The sequence below is a fragment of the Perca flavescens genome, chromosome 12 (assembly GCF_004354835.1).
Source record: "Perca flavescens isolate YP-PL-M2 chromosome 12, PFLA_1.0, whole genome shotgun sequence".
In the NCBI taxonomy this organism is placed as follows: Eukaryota; Metazoa; Chordata; class Actinopteri; order Perciformes; family Percidae; genus Perca; species Perca flavescens.
Genome location: NC_041342.1, coordinates 1,720,694 through 1,743,247, shown reverse-complemented (window position 1 = coordinate 1,743,247; position 22,554 = coordinate 1,720,694). Strand labels below are relative to the sequence as shown.

Below are 22,554 nucleotides of genomic sequence, written 5' to 3'. Positions count from 1 at the left end.
TTGTGACAGTGATCTTGTTTGTTGTTGAGCAGTCAATCTCCTCCATACAGTATCTGCCTTGTGCTTCCGCTCGCCACCCTGAACGCTCATTAGAAGCCCTCGCTGGTTGTTAAGCATGGAGGAACTGTGGCAGTGTGCTGGAACTTCACCTATTAACAATTCCTCTGTCAGTCACACTTTGTTTTCTGTTGAACTAACAACACAGTGTCAATGTCAACCAATTTGCATAAAAGGAAAACAGAGTTCACACTTCCACATTGTGTTGCATTGATTAATGAGGCAGAGTTGGTAGGAGCTTATTTCAAAAACAGATTCAAAGTTCCAACTCTTCTTCTGCTTAATCAATTTACAATTAAGGTATTTTGTGTATGTTCTTAATAATAGAACATACATAATAATACTAATTCAGCAGAAGAAGAGGTCCAAGTATTTTGCGTCCTTAATAACATGGATAATTTTGGTCTTTTTGAGAAATGCAAAGGAAAGACACAAAAGAAGGGGACAAAGGTCCAAAGACAGTTTGGGCATTTTGTACTAGCTTGAACTGAACACAGGCGAGCTGAGTAGTTACACCATCTGGTGCACACAGAAGCCTTTCCTTAAAATTAGGCAACTCCACCCGTCCATCAATCATTCAAGTGCTACACACACGCAATCTTGTACAGACACGTGCAAAGCTGTCACACAAAGATACAAATATGCTTTCTAATCTCTTTCACCTAGTCCACATTCACTCACTTGTTGTCACTGGTTTAAATAATGACAGACCAGGTCACCTACGGAGAGGCTGACAAGCATGCAGACTAACATGGATAAACAAACACTTTCGAAAACACACACAAAACAAGCCCCTCGAATCAATCACTAGCTGAGCGTCTGCAGCAACAAATTTTCCAGGGGCCATTTTTCCATCTCCGTCTCTCTCCCTGACATTTTCCGAGACATTAAAAGCCACCGAGACTTGACAGGAACTGAGACCAGATGACAGAGTTGTATTCTGTGTTGACAAAACCTGACAGGTTGGACCATATAATCTACCAGGAAAATGGACTCACGCACGCACGCACATGCACGCACGTGCACGCACACGCACGCACGCACGCACACACACACGCGCGCCGCGCGCACACACACACACACACACACACACACTAAAGTTATTGTTTATCAAGCTGCTGAACTCCAATAGCAAATCTTAGCACGACAGAGCAAAAGTGCAATAAATACAGCAGCACTTTTTGTACTTAGCACTTTAATTACTACAGTCACTTTTAAGATGTCTTATTGTCTGTACAGTCATATGTGTCTTCCTTCATGTCCTAAGATGCTTCGTTGATGATCTTATATTTATTTTTTATGTTTAATGTTGATTTTGGAATGGTTTTTCTGTTAAATGTTTGTGTTGTGAACCAACAGATTGTAGCACTATGCCCAAGACAAATTTCCCCTCGGGGACAATAAAGTGTATTCTATTCTATATAATACTCCGCACCAATACCAGTCTTGGCGTAGCAATATAGCATGGCTTCAGACTGAGATCAATCCGAAAATTCACATAAATCTCCATGTTAAAATCAGCTTTAGTTAGAGGAGTACCACAAGCCAAAAGACATGCCAATCTTACCTATTGTGCGTGGCATCATGCCCTGTCGTGGCATCAAGTTGTCATCAAGGCCCTCCAGGCCACCGTACAAAGAGTGGGAGATCCGGCGCTCGTGGTCATCCAGGGAGGTGCTCATGGTCTGCTGGCTGCCCCCCAGCGGGCTCCCTGGGCTCCCCTGAATGAGGAGGGAGGTGATTTTAGAATAAGGATAGGATTTACTCAATCTTTATTCTTCCATAGTCAAGTAAATATAAAGATGATCCCTTCTTTGGCTGTGTACTGTATGGTTTCTTCTCTCTGATTATGCTCATAAAAACAGACTTTATATACTGTTCTGGAAACAGCAACAGTTAGCAAAAGCTAACTTTTATCATATCCCGTTCGAAAAGTTGATTTGTGAAGCCCTTTGAGAAGCATTTGGGTTAATGAATGAATGTGCTGTGCCTCTTTTTACAGTTAGAACTAAATGTCTGATCTATACACAATCATGTTAGCCATTTGTTAAACAATACTGGATGGACACACAGGGGCTCCTATTCACGCTAATGCTAGCAGTGTGGTAACCATAATAAATGAGCATGGATTTCCAATAGGCTGTTAAGCCACAGGCTGTTAGCGAGAACTAGCACTCCCCAGCCACAGGGGATGGTTAGCTTGCTAGCATCTTGACATTTCCCTCAGGAGCCATGATGACACTCTCTTGTTTGCTGGACAAATAGACCATTTGCTGGCCCTGTCACCCATAAACGCACATCCACTGCCTGGGAAGGTGTGTGTGTGTGTGTGTGTGTGTGTGTGTGTGTGTGTGTGGGGTGTGGGTGTCTTGGCCCTCATCCATTGGTTAGTTAACTGTATTGATTTGCTACAGTCTCTGCATTTATGATGACAGCTCTTGCCAAAAGGATAACCATCATCGGTGGCATCGCATAACGAGCGATAACACTGGAGTCAATGCTGGAGCCAAATCACCCCGATCAATGACTGTAACTAGGCGACGCTGGGATTCCATTTTGGCAGAAGCTCTTTGGCCAATGATCCTTTCAGCTCACTACATTGTTGAAGTGCTGTAATAACCACCGCCCAATGGACTTTGATGTTAACAAACAAGTCCAGTTTACAGGAGAATACTTGTGTGGATTCATTAGGAAACTGGCAGCAGCGTGAAGTGTAGTGAATTTCAGATTAGTCAGCCGCTTGTTTTTAACATATCCACACTGAATATATTTGAACTTCCTGACCAACCATGAATTAGATTCCCTCAGTGGTAGTCCAATAAAAAATGTACTCAAGGATCAAATTGTTGATGGTGCTGCATTTACATGTAAGCAGTATTTAAATGTTGCCTGCTGTGGAGACAATTTTAACTTATATATTGTTGGGTATATTAATCTATAACTACATATTATTTAGAAGATCGGCCATACTGTAACACTGAGGATTGTAGGGATGTTAGTTTACTGTTTATTTAAAGTAGTTTTTACATTAAGATTAAAATAAATAGGTATTTCACCAGAATCATGTATCTGAAAGTGTTGACAGTTCACTGACACAGCAAATAGACCATGTAAGGAAAACATATATTTTTCCTAATGTCTCAGGGAAATGGGTTTGAGCCGGGGGAATACAGACGCATAAACTCACTTAGATGATCATATGTTTTGGATGTGAAATTTTGCTCTGTAAAGTTAACTATACTTACCTATACAACTATATATTGACATTACTGTACCTTCTGTAAATGTAGTGGACTACAAGTATAAGGTAGCATAACATTGAATACTCCAGTAAGGTACAAGTTAGGGGTGAGAAAAAAAATTGGATGCATCGTGATTTTTTTTGGGACGATTTTTAAAATCGATTATTTTACCTCTGTGTCGAGGCATGACCCTCTATGTTAATGTGCGCCTGCTCTACCCACTGATCCAACCTGGCCACAGAATCGATTTTTTTTTTTATTTTTACCAATGATTCACCTAAATATTTTCTGTTTATAAGGTACTGTCGACAGCGACTAAATCATATTGGTTTCCAGCAAAACAGACCAGAAGCAGAAAATGCAGAAAATCCATGTTATGTTCTTTACAAATGAAATTAATGTCAGACTGACTGACATGTGATGTGCATTCTTCTTAGAAAACAATCAATTATTAGAAATGTCTCATGATATATTGTCTCTACAAGTGTATTATTCAAACTTTGTTTTTGTTAAAGAAGGGATAGAAAATAGAATCCCAATATTTCTAGAATCGCAATAAATGAAAATCTTGATACAAATCCAATCGGTGTATTGCGTAATCGGTGTAAAATGTATCGTGAAAGAATCAATCAGGACAAAGGCATACCGTCCAATCCCTAGTACAAGCAACTCAAAATGTTTCTTAAAGTGATGGTTCGGAGTAATTTACCCTAGGGTCCTTTGCACCATGACCTCGAGCCAAACACCCCCCCAGAAGCTTTTTTCACCAGGGTCTAACATTGGGCGAGTTAGCGTACAGTAGCGTTAGCCGCTGAATAGCTTAGCGCAGGGGCTAATGGACCCACGTTTGTATCTCGTAAATGACTCCACTAATAATGCCAGAAATGATACCAAAGGTCTACACTAGTATATATAGGTTATGCACTCATAAAACGATGGATTGGAAAGTTTGTAAGTACACCAGAAGTTTATGTAAATATCACTTGCCTGCTCTCTTCTGTTCTCTGCTGTTGTTGCTGCTGTAAGACGAGTGCTTAGGGACGTCTACAAATTACAACACCGAAAAGAGATGCAACAAAAATATTTTTTAATTTAACTTTTTTTTTTTTAAGTAAGTGCTGTAATATAACTAGCAGGAGACAAGTAATAACTGAGGTAAGTTTGGAGACATTACCTTATTTAATCATTAAATTAATACATATTTTTGTTGTATCTCTTTTCGGTGTAGTAATTTGTAGACGGCCCTAAGCACTCGTCTAACTGCAGGTAGCAGCAGTAGCAGCAACAGAGAGCAGAAGAGAGCAGGCAAGTGTTCATAAACTTCTGGTGTACTTACAAACTTTCCAATCCATCGTTTATACATAACCTATATGTACTACTGTAGAAGTTTGGTATCATTTTGGGCATTATTAGTAGAGTCATTTACGAGATACAAACGTGGGTCCATTAGCCCCTGCGCTAAGCTATTCAGCTGCTAACGCTACTCTACGCTAACTCGCCCAATGTTCGACCCAGGTGAAAAAAGCTTCTGGGGGGGTGTTTGGCTCGAGGTCATGGTGCAAAGGACCCTAGGGTGAAATTACTCCGAACCATCACTTTAAGTGCTTAAGTAAATGTACTTAGTTACCTGCCCTTGAGCAAGGCACTAACTGCTCCAGCAGAAAACAGTACAGATTCTAGCATACTTAAATGCGACCAACACTATAAAGGGGTTAGTCAAAGGTTTAACACCAACTTCTGATCAGACCAACATCTTAGGTATGACTAAAATCTGACCATTTACCGGACCAAGGAAATGGCACGATTCACAGCTAACAGAACCAATCAGACCTTCACACGGAGGCAACAAATTTTGGGCGTAAACAAACGTGTTCCTAGCCTCGCCATACTGGTGCTGTGACTGCTGGCGTGCGGCTGCTCTTGACTCTCAATGAGATGGTTAATGAATTAGCCGGCTGAAGGGGTCGAGGTGAAATGCCTCAGTGATAGCCGAGGGGATTCGCCATACTGAGGGCACATCGACAAATCACACTGCAGCCCATCGCATATTCAGGATGATAATTGAGCTCCGGGAAGGTCTCGATCCCATCGGGTGCCGACGGTGATGAGGAAGTCAGCTGCTCTGGGTTCACGGTGTTTCTATGGGGATGGAGGAAGGAATGGGGGCAATAGGGCTTGTGATTTTATGCAAAGGCAAACATTTGAGATTGATTTGAGATTGGCTGTCAAGGGATAGAGACATGGAGAGGAAAGTAAATTCAAGATAATTTTCCATATGTCAGTAGGGTATGACAATATGTCAAATTAAGCAACAGCTTTCATCTCATAGTAACTAGGTATTATTTTAACTGATATCTAATGGACAGCTGGTTATGAGGTATAAAGAATATATAGTGGCACTATAGGGACTTTCTAAATCAGCTCAGAGCAGTCTCTTTGAGGATGAGTGTATTGAATTGTTGTTTTCCTCCTCAGTGTCTTGGACACTATTTCTTATAAATAGCCAGACACTTGGCGAGCCTCAGGCCATGCCTCCGGCTCTGCGTGTAAGCAGAGATTGACGAGACTCCAAGCGCTCTAATTTTATTCATCCACCATGCTGTCTGTTAAGGTATCTGGTTGCAAACGAACACACAGAAATATCCTTGCGAATACATGCATAAGCAGGATGTACAAAAGCACAAACTACACACTCATATGTGGGCAGACAAAGACGTGTGCATGCACACACACACACACACACACACACACACACACACACACACACACACACACACACACACACACACACACACACACACCTCCAGGCTTAGCCTCTGCTTTCAATTACCAGACGGGCCAAGGGGAAATCAAAACTTTGACACACCAGGTTGGAAAAGGAGAGCGGGGAAGCCAGGCAGTGCCAGAGGCGTACACATGCACACAGACGTGCGCGCCCATACAGACACACAGCAACGGTGCACAGATTCAGCCTCGGCTTTCAAGCAGGCGACAGGCCAAGATGTACAGAGAATGTAAAAACATGACATTGAGGGGAGAAAAAAAAAAAAGTTGTGTAGCTCAGTTCGCAGCCATGTTTTTTTTCTTTTCTCCAGCTGCCTACAGGGAGGGGAGCGTGCGTGGGAGGGGTTGGTGAACTTCTATGACCTGAATACTTACTTTTATTTCATGAAACGACTCATTTCTGCTCATGAGGGTATTTCCCAACGGTTTGCTTTGAGTGTATTGTACATTTATCACAGAAAGGGTCCTATTGAAGTGGTGCCTGATGACTCCATGTTCACAAAAGTGTCTTTATTTAGGACAGGCGTGTCAGATGAATTCCATTTTTATTTTTTACAGGACACACACAAACTATAATTACAACCACTATGATCTTAAATAGGATCACAAACATCCCTGGTCCATATCATTAAATCACAGTTATTAAATTAAATATGTGGCATCCGTGATGGCAATATTAAAATAGAGTAGGCAGGATCAGGGGCGTAGCACAAAATTCTGGGCCCTGTAGAAAGGCATTTTCTATGGGCCCCTCCCCACATCCACAGCTATTCATTCTAGCATCTTTTTGGGCCCTCCTCACATGAGGGCCCTGGGTACTCAGTCCCCTTTTCCCCCCAGTCCGACGCCCTTGGTCAGGATGTAATAGACAATGTGTTTCTAAATGTCCATTTTATTTATCTCAAACTCTCACGTCTTCAAGACTAAAAAGAAAGAAAAGTTCTTGGCCAAACTGCAATCTGGAACTCTGGTTCAAATCCCAGATCAGCTGGCAAAGACAAATCTGAGCAGTAACTGTGAATGAAAGCTTGGACTTGACTACAGCCATGACTGGCCTCATTCATTTTTAGTGATTAGTGGTTTAAACCATCACAATGCAGTACAATTCAATTTGACGTAGGTGCTGATGTTTTATGTTTGGGGTCATAACTGTAATGGTTTTCACTTCTAAGTGGTTCATAAATACATACTGTATATACATAATGGTTAAACTGGGGAGTTGTGTAAAACCTGTGTGGCCACTTGTTGGACTACTTTTGTAAAATGTATCTAATGATGCTGCTGCACCTCCAGGTCTCAGAAAAGACAGCATTAGCTAAGTAAAATGCTATCGTTATACATTACCAAAACTATGAGAAATGACTATAAGGTCTATCTAGAGGCCTTTGTTATATATATAGCCCATGTGATCTTATGATCATGCAGACTGCAACTATGACATTATTCAGGTTAGGTGATCTGAAAAATCGGTTGAAATGGAAATTTTCTTTCAGGGTACTGTATTGATTGATTGAGAGATACTTTTAAAATCCGGGGCTTTAAAATCATTTTTGAGATAACCAGCCAACATGGCTAGTAGATTTTTAAAGGTCCAATATTTAATATTTGTACTGTAATAAATCCAAAAATGACACCAATGCCTCATCAGATATTAAGGAAACATGTTAAACTGAAATACTATCTTTTCTGACAACAATGCTAATTTCAGTATTTTTTCTTTTTGAAATTTACATTCCGTGACGGAATTTATGTTTATGTTTTGATCTGTGTGTTGTTATCAACGGCCCAGTTTGACAGGCAGGCCGGGTTGCCAGATATATACCTGTAAAAACGTAAACCCAGCGCGCTACAGCTGTAACGTTAGTACAGCCATGAAAGCAGCAAACAAACGAACAGGATCAACGGAGATAGATTCTACATGACATAAAAAAAAGAAAACAGCATGTTTCTAACAGTTGCGTGACCAGAGACGTAACAACCCCCTGGTAAATATTGGAGATGTATTTGAAAGATGGAGACAGCTTAGAGCCCAAAAGGACGCAGAGTTGGCTTATTTTCTCCTGAACAGGTAAGCATTAGCTCCACGCTAATTTATCACAGCTACTAGGGATGGGCATTTTTTGTCATTTCAACATTTGTGTACTCACATTGAATTATATAGCTAGAGTACCCGAGTTGGTTACTCGCAAAAACAATTGAGACATAGCCAGTAAAGTGATCCCGACTGGTCCTGGCTAACGCCGCCATGCTAACCCTGCTAACTGTTAACGTTACCGGGAGGACCAGGCAAGCAGCCCATGGCTGTTTACAGCGTGTAGCCTCTTCAGCGGCTGGAGCCGACAACGGTGAGTTATTTTAAGCCACGAGAGGGGGGCTGTAAATCGGAAAGAGGGGACTATGAGTTTGCAGTGTGTTTAGCGATTGTTGCCGTAATTCTAAGCCAATGAAGTGTGTTCCGTCGGCAAGGTAGTGGTATTTTTAGCGTTTCGTATTGTAATTCTAAGCCGAGGAAGTGTGCCTGACTGGCGTGTGGAGAGGACAGTGAGGTTGTTGTGTTTTTAGCGGTTCATACTGTCATTTTAAGCCGAAAAAGTGTGTCTGTTAGTTGGTTACAGAGCTCCACGTGAGCACGGGCTTTTATGACTGTCAATATAGCCAGCATCTAACGTTAGCTACTCTGCTGTGCTGTGGAGTAATGTCTGGCTATGTGAGACTAGCATCTAACGTTAGCTACTCCGCTGTGCTGTGGAGTAATGTCTGGCTATGTGAGAAAAGCGTCCAGCTACATTGTTGTGAATGCTGCGGTCTCAGCCTGGCAACCCCCGTGAACTTCGAGTCTGGGCAGGAGGGGGCAGGGGAAACGACTCTCCAGTATTTTGAATTGGTAGTGCAGTAACTATTTTAACCGCTAGCTGCCAGTATTACACACAATATTACATATTGCACCTTTAAAGTTACCAGCTAGATTTTCCACTAGCCAATTTTTTTTTTCCTTTCTTCTAACTAACTTTACTAATTAATTTCAGCTTGTCTGTTTTTTTTCTGTGCTGTTCCGTTCGGCTTCTCCATTTCAGCGTAGCTGTTAATCAATACCACACACGCTAGGCACGTAGCCAACGGGTTTTGTCACACGTCACAACATAGTTTTAATGGATAATGGAAATGTAGGATTAGTACTACAAGCAGTGTTGTCAGATAAACAGTACGTTTCCAAGCCAAACTGGACAAACTGCCCCAAATTTCTTGGTGGAAAAGAGACCAGTCTGGCAACAAATGCAGTGTTATTTGCATCAATCACCAGGCAAATTGTCTAGTAACTTTACTGTGTTACCTGCCAAAGTGAAGTTTTACCCACATTTGGCAGGTTGGCGGGTGTCAATTTAAAGCCCTGCTAATATCTATCTACATAGCTATTGCAGACTTGATCCTACTCTGACATACTGTATATCCCAAATGTCCCTACTCTTCTGAGAACAGTTAAAATGGCAAGAATTCACAGCCACACACCCGTCTCAATCCAATCCGTCTTTCATTTTTGTTTCCTCACCTCATTTCTTTTGGCCACTCGTCTGGCCACAATGAGCTGGATCATCCCGCGTTTGTTGCCTTCCGTTGACATGGACTTGCGTAGCGTCTCCATGGCGTCCTGGTTGGTTTTGCCCAATAGCGACTCCCCATTCACAGCAATCAACTGGTCATTCACTCGAAGCCGCCCGTCCTGTTGGGTGGGCAGGAAAAGTGTTTCTTTTGGTGTTTAAACTGCTAACCGTACACAGAGAGGAGGCTGTGATTTTCCAACTACCATACAGCACATGTGTGATAAATGAAAAGCAGCCATATCTCCCAGTTTAACAATAACCTTTATCTCATCAGACTAACAGTCTCACTCACAGACTGTATCCTGTTTCTATGATCTAATCTCTTACAGAGAAGTGTGCTTTAAAGCCCATTATTATGTTCTGTTGTGGGAAAAAAAAATTAAGTTAAAAGTCTAGTGAAATTGACTGCAGCAGCGCAGCACTACAGACAGCAACAGAAAATAGCGCACTTTGTGTTAATAGGTTTTATCAACGATGAAGCTTTTCTTTATACTGTAGTTGCTGAGGAACAGAAAAGTCATTTTGCTTCATTTTCCTCGCCAAGGACATATGGTGGAATTTTAAACATCGTTGGATGGACCCAATTTGTTGCATGACATCGCTCTCTTATTCTCTCACTTTCTGACAGATTGTCTGCAGATATTAGAAAGTTACACTTAATGCCTTCTATGACCTTTTACATGTGTGTGTTTGTGTGCAGGTTATACAGACACGGTGTTGGGTTTATTTAGAATAGGTAAGAGCGAAGCTCACTATAAAAGGAGCTACATCAGGTTAAGCAGAGATAGGCATTTTGTCTTCTATCAAAGCTTCTAATTCCGCTGCTGAATAAATCCACTTATAGTGGCTGCAAAAAAAATACAGAACAAAATGTTTAAGTTAATATTAAAGCTGTTGTAGGCACTTTATTTCTGGCATTGTTGGGCAAAAATTCCATAATAACCTTTCAGCATATTATAATTCAAGTGGTCTGAGAGAAAACTAGACTGCTAGACAGCAGCTGCTCCTGGCTCTGTATTCAGGCTTAAAGAAAATCTAGCCCTCACAGGAGACTTTGGTCAATCGCAGGTCATTTCAGAGAAAGAGAGTGTTCCTATTGGCTGTTCTGCGCTTGCATTGCCCTTGTGACAAAGTGACAAAGCTTTTTACTCACTGCAGTTTTAAGACCTACTGTTTTAGTAGGTGTTAAGATGTTCTATAAAGCCTGGTATTTCTGCATCTGCATACACTGTCTCACGGATCCTAAACTTTGGGTGAGTGCCACTCTGTAAGAACAAAAAACCTATAAATAGAAACTATTCACTAATTTATATACAAAACATGGTTGCCAGGACTGATATAATCTTACCACAATCAACTGGTTTTAGAGGTCCCACGGTCAAGGTACAAACTGTGGGGTGATCGCGCTTTCTGACATTCGCACTATTGCAGATGTAGCTCTTTTGCAGATGTAGCTCTTTTTAGATCCAAACTTATTTATTTTTGTATGTTATGTTTTATTCTTGTACATGATGTAAAGCACTTTGGATACTGGTCAGTTGATGTAAAATTCTATATAAATAAATGTTGATTGATTGATTGATTGATTACCTAAAGTTAGTTAAAAAAAAAGGTTTCTTAGAAGAATAGATACCCCACTTTTAAATCTTTCTTTTCATTTCCACTCAAAACCTCTATTAATAACCGAAGACTGTATCGTACCTTGCAGGCTGCCCCTCCATTAATGATGGATTTGACGAAAATGCCCAGGTCAGCGTGGTTCTCCTTTGAGCGATTGCCTTTAACGCTGACACCCAACCCAGCTGAACCGGAGTCGCTGAGGGGGATCTCAAAGGTCAGGAACTCTCTGGTCCCGTCTGGAGTCAGGACTAACTCGTCCTCCTCGCTCTTCTGGAAGAGGGGGAACAAATAAAAACACAGGGAGGTTCAGATTCTAGACTTTCACAGCAAAACAAACCTACTGTATCTTGAAGAACATAAAATATCATAATCAACCCAACCCAGCAACAGCAGATCATAGACACAGATCTATTAAAAACAGTTCAAAGCTCTTACACCATAACGTGTATTTAATTATATAAAGCAAAAACATGCATGCATTTATTCCAGCCTTGCCATGCTTTCCCCATGTTCCTGAAATTAACCAGAGGGTAGTCTATATCCACGACGTTCCACTTCCGGGATTGCTCCAGTGCCACCGGAAATTCCGCCGGGTCTCACTCTTCTCGGCCGGATGTTAGTCAATTTCCGCTTTCTTTGTGTTGTAATTTTAAACTCCGGTGGATTCAGTTTTCAGTGATTCCAGCATTGGTGATTATTTTCCATTACAATGTTTCACTGTTGACATTATCATATGCCAATTCAGTAGACAATCCGGTAGACAGTTCGCCCAACCCTAAGCTGGACGTAATGTGGTCGATTGAACCAAAACCCACTCTACCTCCTGAGCCACAGCCGCCAATTAAACACTTGTTTGTGTGCCATGTACAGTAAAAGCAAGGCATAAAGCCAAACTTCTGCAGATTAAGAGCTTGTACTGTGAAGCAGCTGCAGGTACACAACATCCTGCACATTTCATCCACCCAAGAATAGAAAAAAATAATGGTCTCACTTCATATCTGTACATCTGTCAGACAGGTACCATTATATTATTGAGTGCATACTGACTCACTGTTACTCATACCTAGTGTTTGAACAAAAATAATTTGAAACAAATTCCGAAAATCTTGTAATGTCCAAAAACAAATTTTATGAATTATAGTTGGATTAAAAATGCCATAGATATGGTTAACACAAAACGTACTTCATGTCTTATTACATTAGATGTTCTATTGTTTTTATCCCAAGTCTGCAAACAAATGTCCTTCAGTATTACATACCTAACTTTAACCCCAGGCAGTCATAATTTTGATGTTAAGCCTAAACCCAAGTCCTAAACTTATTTCAGCCCATAAGAATAAACGCACTACACTAAAATTATCTTTATTTCAAAGGTCTAAAACTCAAAGAGTTTAGAAAGAAACTCACACTGCCCAAAGAACAAATTCATACACGTTATGCACCTGAATCGTGACACCGAGTGCGTCACACAGGCAGTAAACTTCCCAATAACCCCGCATGAACACAGCAGCCTAATTGGCATGCTGAGTGCTCTCTCTCGCTTTCCCTTCACAACAGGTGCTTCTCTCGCTCTTTCTCCATATTCATTTTCCCTCTCTCTTCCAGCTCAACAATAAAAAGCTATTCTCTCTTGCTTGTTATTTGACAGCTGTCCTCTGAATAGATGGGTGCGTGCACACTCACGCCTGGCAATTATTGTGCACGCCTAATGAATTCAATCATCGGGCTCGGTGTCAGCATGTCATTAGCTACCTTTGTTTGCTGGGAGAGAGATGGAATTGCTCTGGGTTGAATGGAGGAGGGAGAAAGAGGGATGGAGGGAAAGGCAAAGTGGGGAGGAGACAGAAGAGGAGAAGAAGAGCAAAACAAGGATGTATGGGGTAAGAAGGAAAAGGAGGAAACAGAAGGAAGGAAGGAAGGAAGAAAGGAAGGAAGGAAGGAAGGAAGGAAAGAAGGAAGGAAGGAAGGAAGGAAGGAAGGAAGGAAGGAAGGAAGGGTAAGCATGGAGAGCACTGTCAGGGTGTCTGCATGTTTTAGAAAGACAAATGAATGCTAATTGAAATACATTTGAGATCAAATTAGACAAACAAAGAAGGAAAAACAGCCAATTTGATATCAGACACAGCTTATGGGGAATGTTGAGGAATAATAACACGTAAGACAACAAGAATTTAATTATTTTGGAACCTCAAGTCCGATTCATTCTGCCTGAAATTGAATTTAAGACGCATTTATTAAAAAGTGACTAACAACGACATAATCCTCTTAAACTGCAAGTGAACAGAAAATGAATTATTACAACAAAAAATAAGATCTTTTAACTAATATGATTTTTTTTAACATCTAAATCAGGATTTAAGTTTTCAAATCCAATGCTACAAAATACATCACTAAGACACAAGTTTGAAAAGTATTTACAGAATGTATTGCGGCCTATAAACACTACTGCAAGCACAGCTGTAGCGTTAATTCTGTGAGTTGCCCAAACTACAAAACAAAGCAGTTTGAGAATGAATCTTCGAGAAAAAAGTACATAGCGGATAGCTAGGTAGCATGACAGGCAGTGGGCAGCGAGCAGTAGACAAAATCTTCAAGTTATCATCAGCTAACGTAACTGTAGCTAAAGTGACGAGCTGACAATCTGTATAGTGAGGGGTCATCTCGTCTGCACTATTTACACTTTTCGCAGGAAAAGAAACAATTCATTTTGATGTTTGCTAAGCCAGAAAGTTGTCTTCAGAAAGACAAGAGTGGTGAGTCTAGCTAGTAACACTGTAACGTTAGCTCATTTCAGACAGGGTGTTAGCAGTTAGCTTGGTCATTTACGAGCATGAATAATGGTTGATGGAAAGTGAACACTAGTTATTATGTTCCAGGTAAACTTCTCAGCACATCATATCAATGTTTTAAGTGTATTACATTGTAAGTTCTGAAAAGGGAAGTCAACTTATTTAAAGCTGTGAAGTAGCTTGGCCTGTCAGTCTGTGAAGCTAATGAAAATTTAGCTCAAGCAGCTAAAGTGCAGAGCTGACAACTGTATCGTTAGCAATATGATCTTGTTCAGACATGACCTACAGTACCTTGGGAGCAACTTCCCAACATTATGACAAAGCTAAATAGTCTGATTTTTTTCACATAGAAATATGTTTGTGGTTATGCTTGATAATAAAACCTTAACCACAAAAACGTACCAGTTATTTAACACCATGTAGACAAAAAAACAGGCCTGGGGATGAACTTATGAGAATAATCACAATCACAACATTGTTCAGAAAAATCCAAACAAGATATTTTCCTCAAATTGTTCAGTTCTACCTTTACATATAGCCATTTTAAAATACAGTACTTTGATATTTGAAATGACCCGATTGATGGTACTGAAGGCAGCAAAAAGAGAAACCCACGAAACACAGGCAGAGGAGGAAGGAAAGAAAATAAGGAGTTGAACGAAGGTGAGGGGAGGGAGAAGAGTGATGAGCTCGAAAGGAGGGACGGAGACAAATAGAGCGAGGGTGAAAAGGCGAGAAGCCGAAAAGAAAAGGGGGAAAAGAATGAGAAAGTGCCAGCATGACAATGACAGAGTGAGCGAGCGAGGGAGTGTGAATGAAAGGCTGACAGAAAGGGATGAATTCATGTGGAACACAAAAGGAGACAGACACTGCCACCTCTTTCACTGTACGTCTGCATCTCTCACTCTTTTTCTTTCTCTACCCCTACCTTTTTTCACCTGTCTCTTTATACTGCTCTCTACTTTATTTTGCTTTCTTCAAACCCTCTCCCACTGCTTATTTATTTATTTATGTCTTTTCTGTGACGACTCCCCTCTGTAACGCTTGTTTGCACCGTCTCTGCATCCCCACCTTCTTTTCTCTTTCTTCATCATGCCATTTTGTTTTAAGAGTATTTTCATACTAACCCCTAAATATGAGGAGCCATCATTTCTTCTTTGTTTTTGGCACTAAGCTGGTGTTTGTGCCATCCGAAACTGAGCTTTTTTGGAAGCGGTCTGAAAATACCAACCTCACATTCTAGTGTGGACGAGATGTATACAGCTTTTGGAAAACCTAAGCATGCTCAGTGACATTAATGAAGACAATTTAATAACTTGATTTGACCGACGTCTTAGCACAGCATCATAGGAAATACAGTACCGTTTGTCTGGGTCACAGGTGGCATCTACAAGCCAAGGGCAAACGATCATGTTCTGCTTGTATAGATGCCTGACAACAGAAATAGAAAAGCAAGTAGATAAAAAAAAAAAAAAAAAAACTAAATCATGAGTAGGGCTGTTTCTATAGGAGACCTATTATATACTGTTTTCAGATTCCGACTTGTATTTTGTGATTCTACTAGAACATGTTTACATGCTTTAATGTTAACATTAACATTATGCCCCCCCTCCCAAAAAAGCCCAGTCTGCTCTGATTGGTCAGGGTGTTTCCGCATGTCCGCGAGTCTCTGCAATCTCCGCTGTTGTTGCACTCCGTTAGAGTCTGAGACTGATGGCAACGGAGTATACGGCGAGACTTTGTAAACATAAAGGACTCTGAACCAAAAACTACACAACTGGACATGTTTCAGCAGTAATGTGACCCGAAATTGGGTGAAAAATTTGCAGCCAAGATTATAGGTTTCTCTGGTGTTAGCATGCAGCTACTTGTATTTAGAAGTGGATTGTGGAATAAAACAGAACTTTCTACCATCAAAAATAGCAGATAAAAGCTTCTGAACCAAATACTACCCAACCGGAAATTGGGGAGAAATTAACAACAATAGCAAGCAAGATTACAGCTTTCCCTGACTTAGATTGCAGCTAGTCCTATGTAAACACAACAGTAACTTATATATATAACTGCAATAGCCTGCCTGGACCAATTACAGAAAGAGTTTAAAAAAAAAATGAAAAAAGTTAAAAGCAGTGCGTTCAGAACATTGGGGAATCTGAGGTTTACAGGATTTCTCTGAAATACATTTACCTCATCATCTGAAACTCTGGCCATGTTTAATATGAAAATCTGACATTGTTAGATTATAGAAATGACAGGAAATACAGAAAAGCATAATAAGTTCCCTTTAAAACACAGTATAGCAGGAGAGGACTGATCAGAGGTTTAACCAGCTGAATCTCAGCACAGTCATTGGTAGGGGTGCACGATTCAGAAAGACTCTATTCAATTCAAAATCGATTTTCGATTCAAAAACGATTCTCGATTAAAATAAAACTATTCACGGGCACATCATTCCCCCCTCTCTCTCTCCCCTCATGTCTTCATCTGTCCTATCCAAATAAAGGCTGACAATGCCCAAAAACATAATCTTAAAAAAAGATTAACAGTATGTAAATGTAGTTACTTTTCCCATGTGATTGCAGTAGACAGACAATAAAAAAAAATACATATGAATCGATTTTTGGAATTCTAGGAATCGATTTTGAATCGGTAGAGCTTGAATCGCGATACAAATGTGAATCGATTTTTTTGCACACCCCTAGTAACTGGGCTTGTCTTTCCTACCCCTGGTCTTTTGTAGTTTGCAAGCAGAAAGAGGACAAAGAAGAAGAAGAAGAAGAAGAAGAAGAAGAGGTTTAGCATTTTCCTGTTCAGGTGTGAAAGTGTAGACATAATACAACCTAAAAACACGTGTGTGGATGCACATTGTTGATACATGTATACAGCATCCAACTCTCACGTTTCCCCTTTTCTTCTTCTTCTTCTTTCTCTTCATCCAACACCCACTGCTTTCTGTTGCCCCCCTTTCACTGCCCCCTCCCTATTTTTTTTAATACCTTCCTTTCTCTCCCTTGCCTTCCACCCCTGAACCTCTCCCATTTTACTCATCTAAATGTACTCTCACCCTCAGAGGCTCCACTCTTCTTTCTTTAGCATTAAATGAAAAGATAATGGCTCCTCATTTAACACGCTCTCCTTGTTTACTCGCCACACTCACACTCACTTCTCTTCACTGTCGTGCCTGAAAAGCTCAACTTTGGCCAAACAAACCTGTCGATTTGATGGCATCTGAAACAGCCGCTTGGGGGGGGAGGAGATATAAAAAAAATGGTCTGTTTAGCAACAGAGGGGGGGTGAGAAGGAGGCAGCGAAGGGTGTAATTGGTCAAGGGGAGTCGGGCATGGAGAGCATTGTTGGCTGCCTACTGTAGCGCTATCTATCTCTTTTTATTCATACTCTGACTCTGTCTCTCCCTATTCCTCCCTTCCTACATTTACCACTCCCATTCTCACCTTCTCATCAGTTATCTCCCTCCTCCTCCCTCGCTCCTCTTGCCATCTACACTATACGACCAAAAGGATGGGGGCTCACATCAACTCCCAATGCTCTCTCTCTTTCTTCAGCTGTCCTCCACTCTCTTTGTTACCCTTTTTTTTTTCCTCGATTCCCAACTCCGATTTTAGATTCCCAACTCCTATTTTAGACTCTCTCTCACCCTCACTCCCCTCCCCTCTCTTCTCTCACTCTTTCTGACACGTCTCGCTGTAGCTCCATGCTGATAGACCATGAATATCAAATACCTGTGGCACAGCATGGAGGAAAAGAGGAAGGCAGGCAGGCAGGCAGGTGTGTGTGTGTGTGTGTGTGTGTGTGTGTGAGAGAGAGAGAGTTCTTGCGTGACCTAGAGAGAAGGCAGGTCTGTATGCATCTATAGGTGGATGTGTATCAGTACAAGCACACTAACACAAAACAACATGTGCACTCAAATGTCATCCTTATATATGGTGTACGTGACGACTATAGCATTAGGTCGAAGAATTGATTCTCTCACACACACACTCTTTCTGTCCCAAACTAATCAACTGGTTTCTCTCCAGCTCTCTCTCTCCCACTCCCTCTGGACAGTCAAAACTCTATGTGGCTCGCTCTCGAGAGCTCCACAACCCACTAGAAACCATTTATAACCTCATCCAAACCAGAGCAATTACACCAGCAGCTGCTCCATGTCTCTCCGCATATGTGTGCGCTAGTGTGTGAGTATACTTATGTGTGAATGTGTAGTCATGAATGTGCACCTGAGGTATGTTTGTGTGAAGTGCACCATATGGCTTGGATGTTTTAGAGTGTGTAATGTTTGAAAAGTATAGTCTATGTTTGTAACTCTATACTGCGAGTGGGCTGTATGGGTGGTTGTAATGTGTGTGTGTGTGTGTGTGTGTGTGTGTGTGTGTGTGTGTGTGTGTGTGTGTGTGTGTGTGTGTGTGTGTATGTGTATATGGGCCAGGTGGCAGCTTGAAACATCACTTTAATTAAGCAGGAGAGCCTGTTCTGTGGTAGAACGGCCCTCACTGATTGACTCGTATGTGTCACCAAGAGGCTGCTACAGAAAACAAAAAAAGTATGGAGCCTGGCGCTACACGGCTGCAACCATTAATCACTGCGGCTATCCTATTGTGCTAATAATGATACAACGTTATGTTACTATTGTAAAGATTCTCTGTTATGTGAGAAACTCTACCTTATGCACACAAGCAGTGGTATCCACATCATGTACTCGGGTAAAAGCAGCTATGCTACAATGTAAAAGCACTCAATTATCAGTAAAGTCTTATATTTACTTGGGAAAATGACCTAAGTTAGCCTGACGTGGTCCTACTCAGATTCTAGTCAGAATGTGAGTCTGAAACCGCTCCATTGGGCTGTGATTATGGGGCGTGTTCCAACCGAACCAGGAAAAGAAATGCCTCTGCATTCATTGGATAGACCTCCAACCAATCAGAGCAACAGAACTCAACACTGTGTATCGTCTCCATAGCAACCACTCTTTGCACAATGCATTCGTTCTAATTTCCGACTTTTAGACTTTTTTGAAGCTGGATATATCATTTGTTTCTTGTAAATATAAATGTGGATAACGTTAGTGATAGTGACATGCTCGCTACAGTCACATTTCTAGAGATGGATCGGCGAAAACATGTTTTATTTCTCTGATTCACGGCTTTGTTCTAGCGCCGGCGGTCCCTCTCTTCAGTCTTTCTCTATCTCGCTCCACCATATAACGCTACCATGCTTTCGGGCAGTTGTTGAGGCTCCTCCGCTGAGGATTTTAAAATAAATGCGCTGTCGATATCTTCTGTAACAGACGCGATGGTGGAATCTACATCTCAATAAATTCAACCCAAGCGTTCTTTGGTGACGTGATTGATTCTGTTACTGTTGATCATCTTTCCGACAATGTGATTGGTCCGAACAGATACTGTTCGGGCAATAATTGCTTCTCAACGGAGCGACTCCAGACCGAACTTCCCAACCTCAAATTTTGTGGGCGGGGCTAAGTTCGGCTGGCATCCAGGCTAGACCTAAGTATTATCAGCCATTTGTACACACGTGTCAAAAACAAAAGTTCTTGTTAGACGAAATGAGTATTATATTACATATTATACTACTTTATATACTACTGGATTATTTACTCAATAACAACATATATTTAATAAGATAATTATGTGTTGTAAGTAAATAAAAGTCTATTTCCATAAGAAATGTAGTGAAGTAGTATAAAGGAACTTACAATCTCTTTACCTTAATGACATGAATGATGACCGAACCTCAACTGTCAACACGGTTTTGTTATATCAATATTTTAATATATGAATTGGGCTTTGGCATATACATTTAAATGAAATGTGGCATAAATATAAATATGGCCCATTGGGAAATGAGCTTATTATGTGACAGTTATGCTAAATCAAATCAATTATTATATTGTCCTTAGATAAACAGAACTGTTACATGACATGTCATGTATCCACCATGTCATTCTACGCAACGCCACCACACCTGTAGAGCTCAACACTGGGGTTCTGGAAGTAACAATCCCATTGATTTTCACTATAAGGATTTTGATTATTAGCCATAATGTCTAAACCCTCCGAGGTAGACTGAGCACAAGTTACAAGGTCGTGTAACAAACGTTTCTGTTCCTGTAGAAGCTAGAGGTCCGTATGAAATCAAACTTGTATTAAGAAAAACAGGTCTTATTCGCGATTTTATGGAGAAAAACTAAAATACCTACAATCCTAAGCGTTAACAGCAACGTCTCTGATTGGTCCATCTCGCGGTTTCCACGGAAACGTTTACTGAACCCGTGAAACTGCGAACGGTTAGAGTGAGCTTCTACCATTGAAGTCTATGATAGTTTCTCTACAGTCTTGTACCTTTGCCTTTTTTTAACGCCAAATCAAATGTTGTATAGTCCCAATTCATCTGGTAACTGGTTGGCTTGGTTCCGGGCTTAAAAGTCTTTATATGGGCAATTTTTGAAACGTCAATGAAACAACTGAATGGGGAAAAACCAGAGCCGTTAAAAAAGTGGGCGGTCACTGTTAAGCTCTACAGACATTCCATATAATATTAATGCTGAGTCATGAGCAGCCAACACATGTTCATGTTCTGTTCTGCTATGCTGAATGCTTAATCATGTCATCAAGAAAACCCTTATCCTTACAGTACAACGTGCCAACAGATTGCCGTTTCATAGCAGCTTTGTGTGCAGAGGGGAGAGGAAACATGCACGTGTGATAGATAGCATCTTGGCACGGTGCTGCTGCAGCGTTACTGCTGCCACTGCTGATGGCTTTTCAATATAGCATTGCAGTAATTTTCCATAAGCCTGTGTGACTAATGGCGTAAACAATGGAGCCCAATGTTCACGTTATGGGCCCATTATGGAACTATCAGGGCAGGCATGTAAAGACGGATGCCTTTGATCAGTGCTCTATTGTAGAAGCCAGGAGCAGGGAAGAGGATTTGCCTCTTATGTCTTAAGTGTGTGTGTGTGTGTGTGTGTGTGTGTGTGTGTGTGTGTGAGCGAGAAAGAAAGCGGAAGAGGGGAATGAAAATGAGAGGTGAAGGGAACAAAGACAGAAACAAGAGAGATACAATGGTAAGGTAAGAGTGGCTGAGAAAGAGAAAAGAAAAACACCGCAACGTGTTGTGTTTCTACAGACCATTGGCAAGGCATCAAATTGGTTAAATGACTCTCAGTCTATCTGTGAAGCCAACCAAAGTATCTCATTTGCCTTTAATGCCTTTTCCCTATACAGCATAATGACCCAAGCTGGTGATGTCATGCAGCAGTTACCTCAATCAGCCAATGGGGTTTCCCGGCTGTCACAGGCTGCCTTGGATGCTAAAAGGAGCAGTCAAAGTCAACATGTTAGACACAAGGGCCACTTAGACAGAAACCGCTGGAATGTGATGAGGAACAAAATATAGAGTGAGGTGGCAAAGTATTTAACACGGATGGTTAGGAATGTAAAAGTAATGGCTGAGGGGTTGGAAGGAACACAAACGCACCAAAGCATTGATAATGGATCAAGTAGAGATTAGCTTTGCTGTACACAAACAGTAAAGTGGAAAAAAGTTTGATATAATTTTAAAAAGGTGAATACAACAGAGTGTCACACAACTAATGACAGCCTCTAGTGGACTACTGGGAAAATGTGGGTGATTTTCAGGTCATTGGACTGATTTCACGAAGTGAGTGCTTTTTCCACTTCAGTTGGTGCATTTTGTCTGCCGTGTAACCCTCGACAGAGCTCTCTCTCTCTCACAGGATGAGTCACGCCATGCCAACCTCAAAAACCCCGGCTGAGTGCCAGCAAACCTGCAGGTCTAAAAGCTGTCTACATAGTATATTCTGTTAGCCGTTTTTATGTTATTAATTGCAATTTTGGTTGAACTGTACAAAGAGATGAAAAATAGAAGGAATGAAGCCATATTGGTAACCCAGTCATCAGATATACTTAAGCTCCATTAAGGCTCTTATCCCGGACTGAAAAGTCTTTTCTTCTTTTAACTCCAACTTTAACATCAACTCTCTTTATGCAAGCTGTCTGAATGGATACATTTTGTATGTATGCATACAGATAATACACTCTACTAGCTGTGTGACGAAGCATGAATGCTATTCTGTTCATTGGGTGCGTTAAAAACTATGTGGGGTCTTATTTTTACCCATGTGTCTTTGCATACTGTGACTGTGCAGGTTTTCACAATTCAGCACGTCTCTGCACAAACGCTGCCTGGTACAATTCTAGTTCACTGAACTTAAATGGTTCCAACTCTGAAACTGTATCTCTCTTCACAGTGCTGGAACTATTATTTGGTTAATCAACAAATATTTGGATTTAATTAACATTCAAGTAATTTGTTAAACAGAAATGGCGAATTGGTTCCAGTTTCTCAAATGTGAAGATGTACAGCTATTCATCTGCTTCATATCATTATGATTGGAAAACATTT

At 41.0% G+C, this 22,554-nt stretch overlaps 1 protein-coding gene across 8 annotated transcripts in view; it reads right to left on the bottom strand.

The window, feature by feature from the left end:
- Positions 1–22,554, bottom strand: part of pard3ab (par-3 family cell polarity regulator alpha, b) — a 334,540-nt gene that overhangs the window by 127,537 nt on the left and 184,449 nt on the right. For 6 of the 8 annotated variants that reach the window (XM_028593795.1, XM_028593803.1, XM_028593796.1 and 3 more), the window contains 4 exons: positions 21,392–21,439; positions 11,384–11,572; positions 9,631–9,801; positions 1,625–1,778 (listed from right to left, as the gene is read on the bottom strand). In XM_028593795.1, the coding sequence (XP_028449596.1) occupies positions 1,625–1,778; positions 9,631–9,801; positions 11,384–11,572; positions 21,392–21,439 (562 nt within the window). The remainder of the gene's footprint in view (positions 1–1,624; positions 1,779–9,630; positions 9,802–11,383; positions 11,573–21,391; positions 21,440–22,554) is intronic. The other 2 variants (XM_028593797.1, XM_028593800.1) reach the window with 1 other exon arrangement.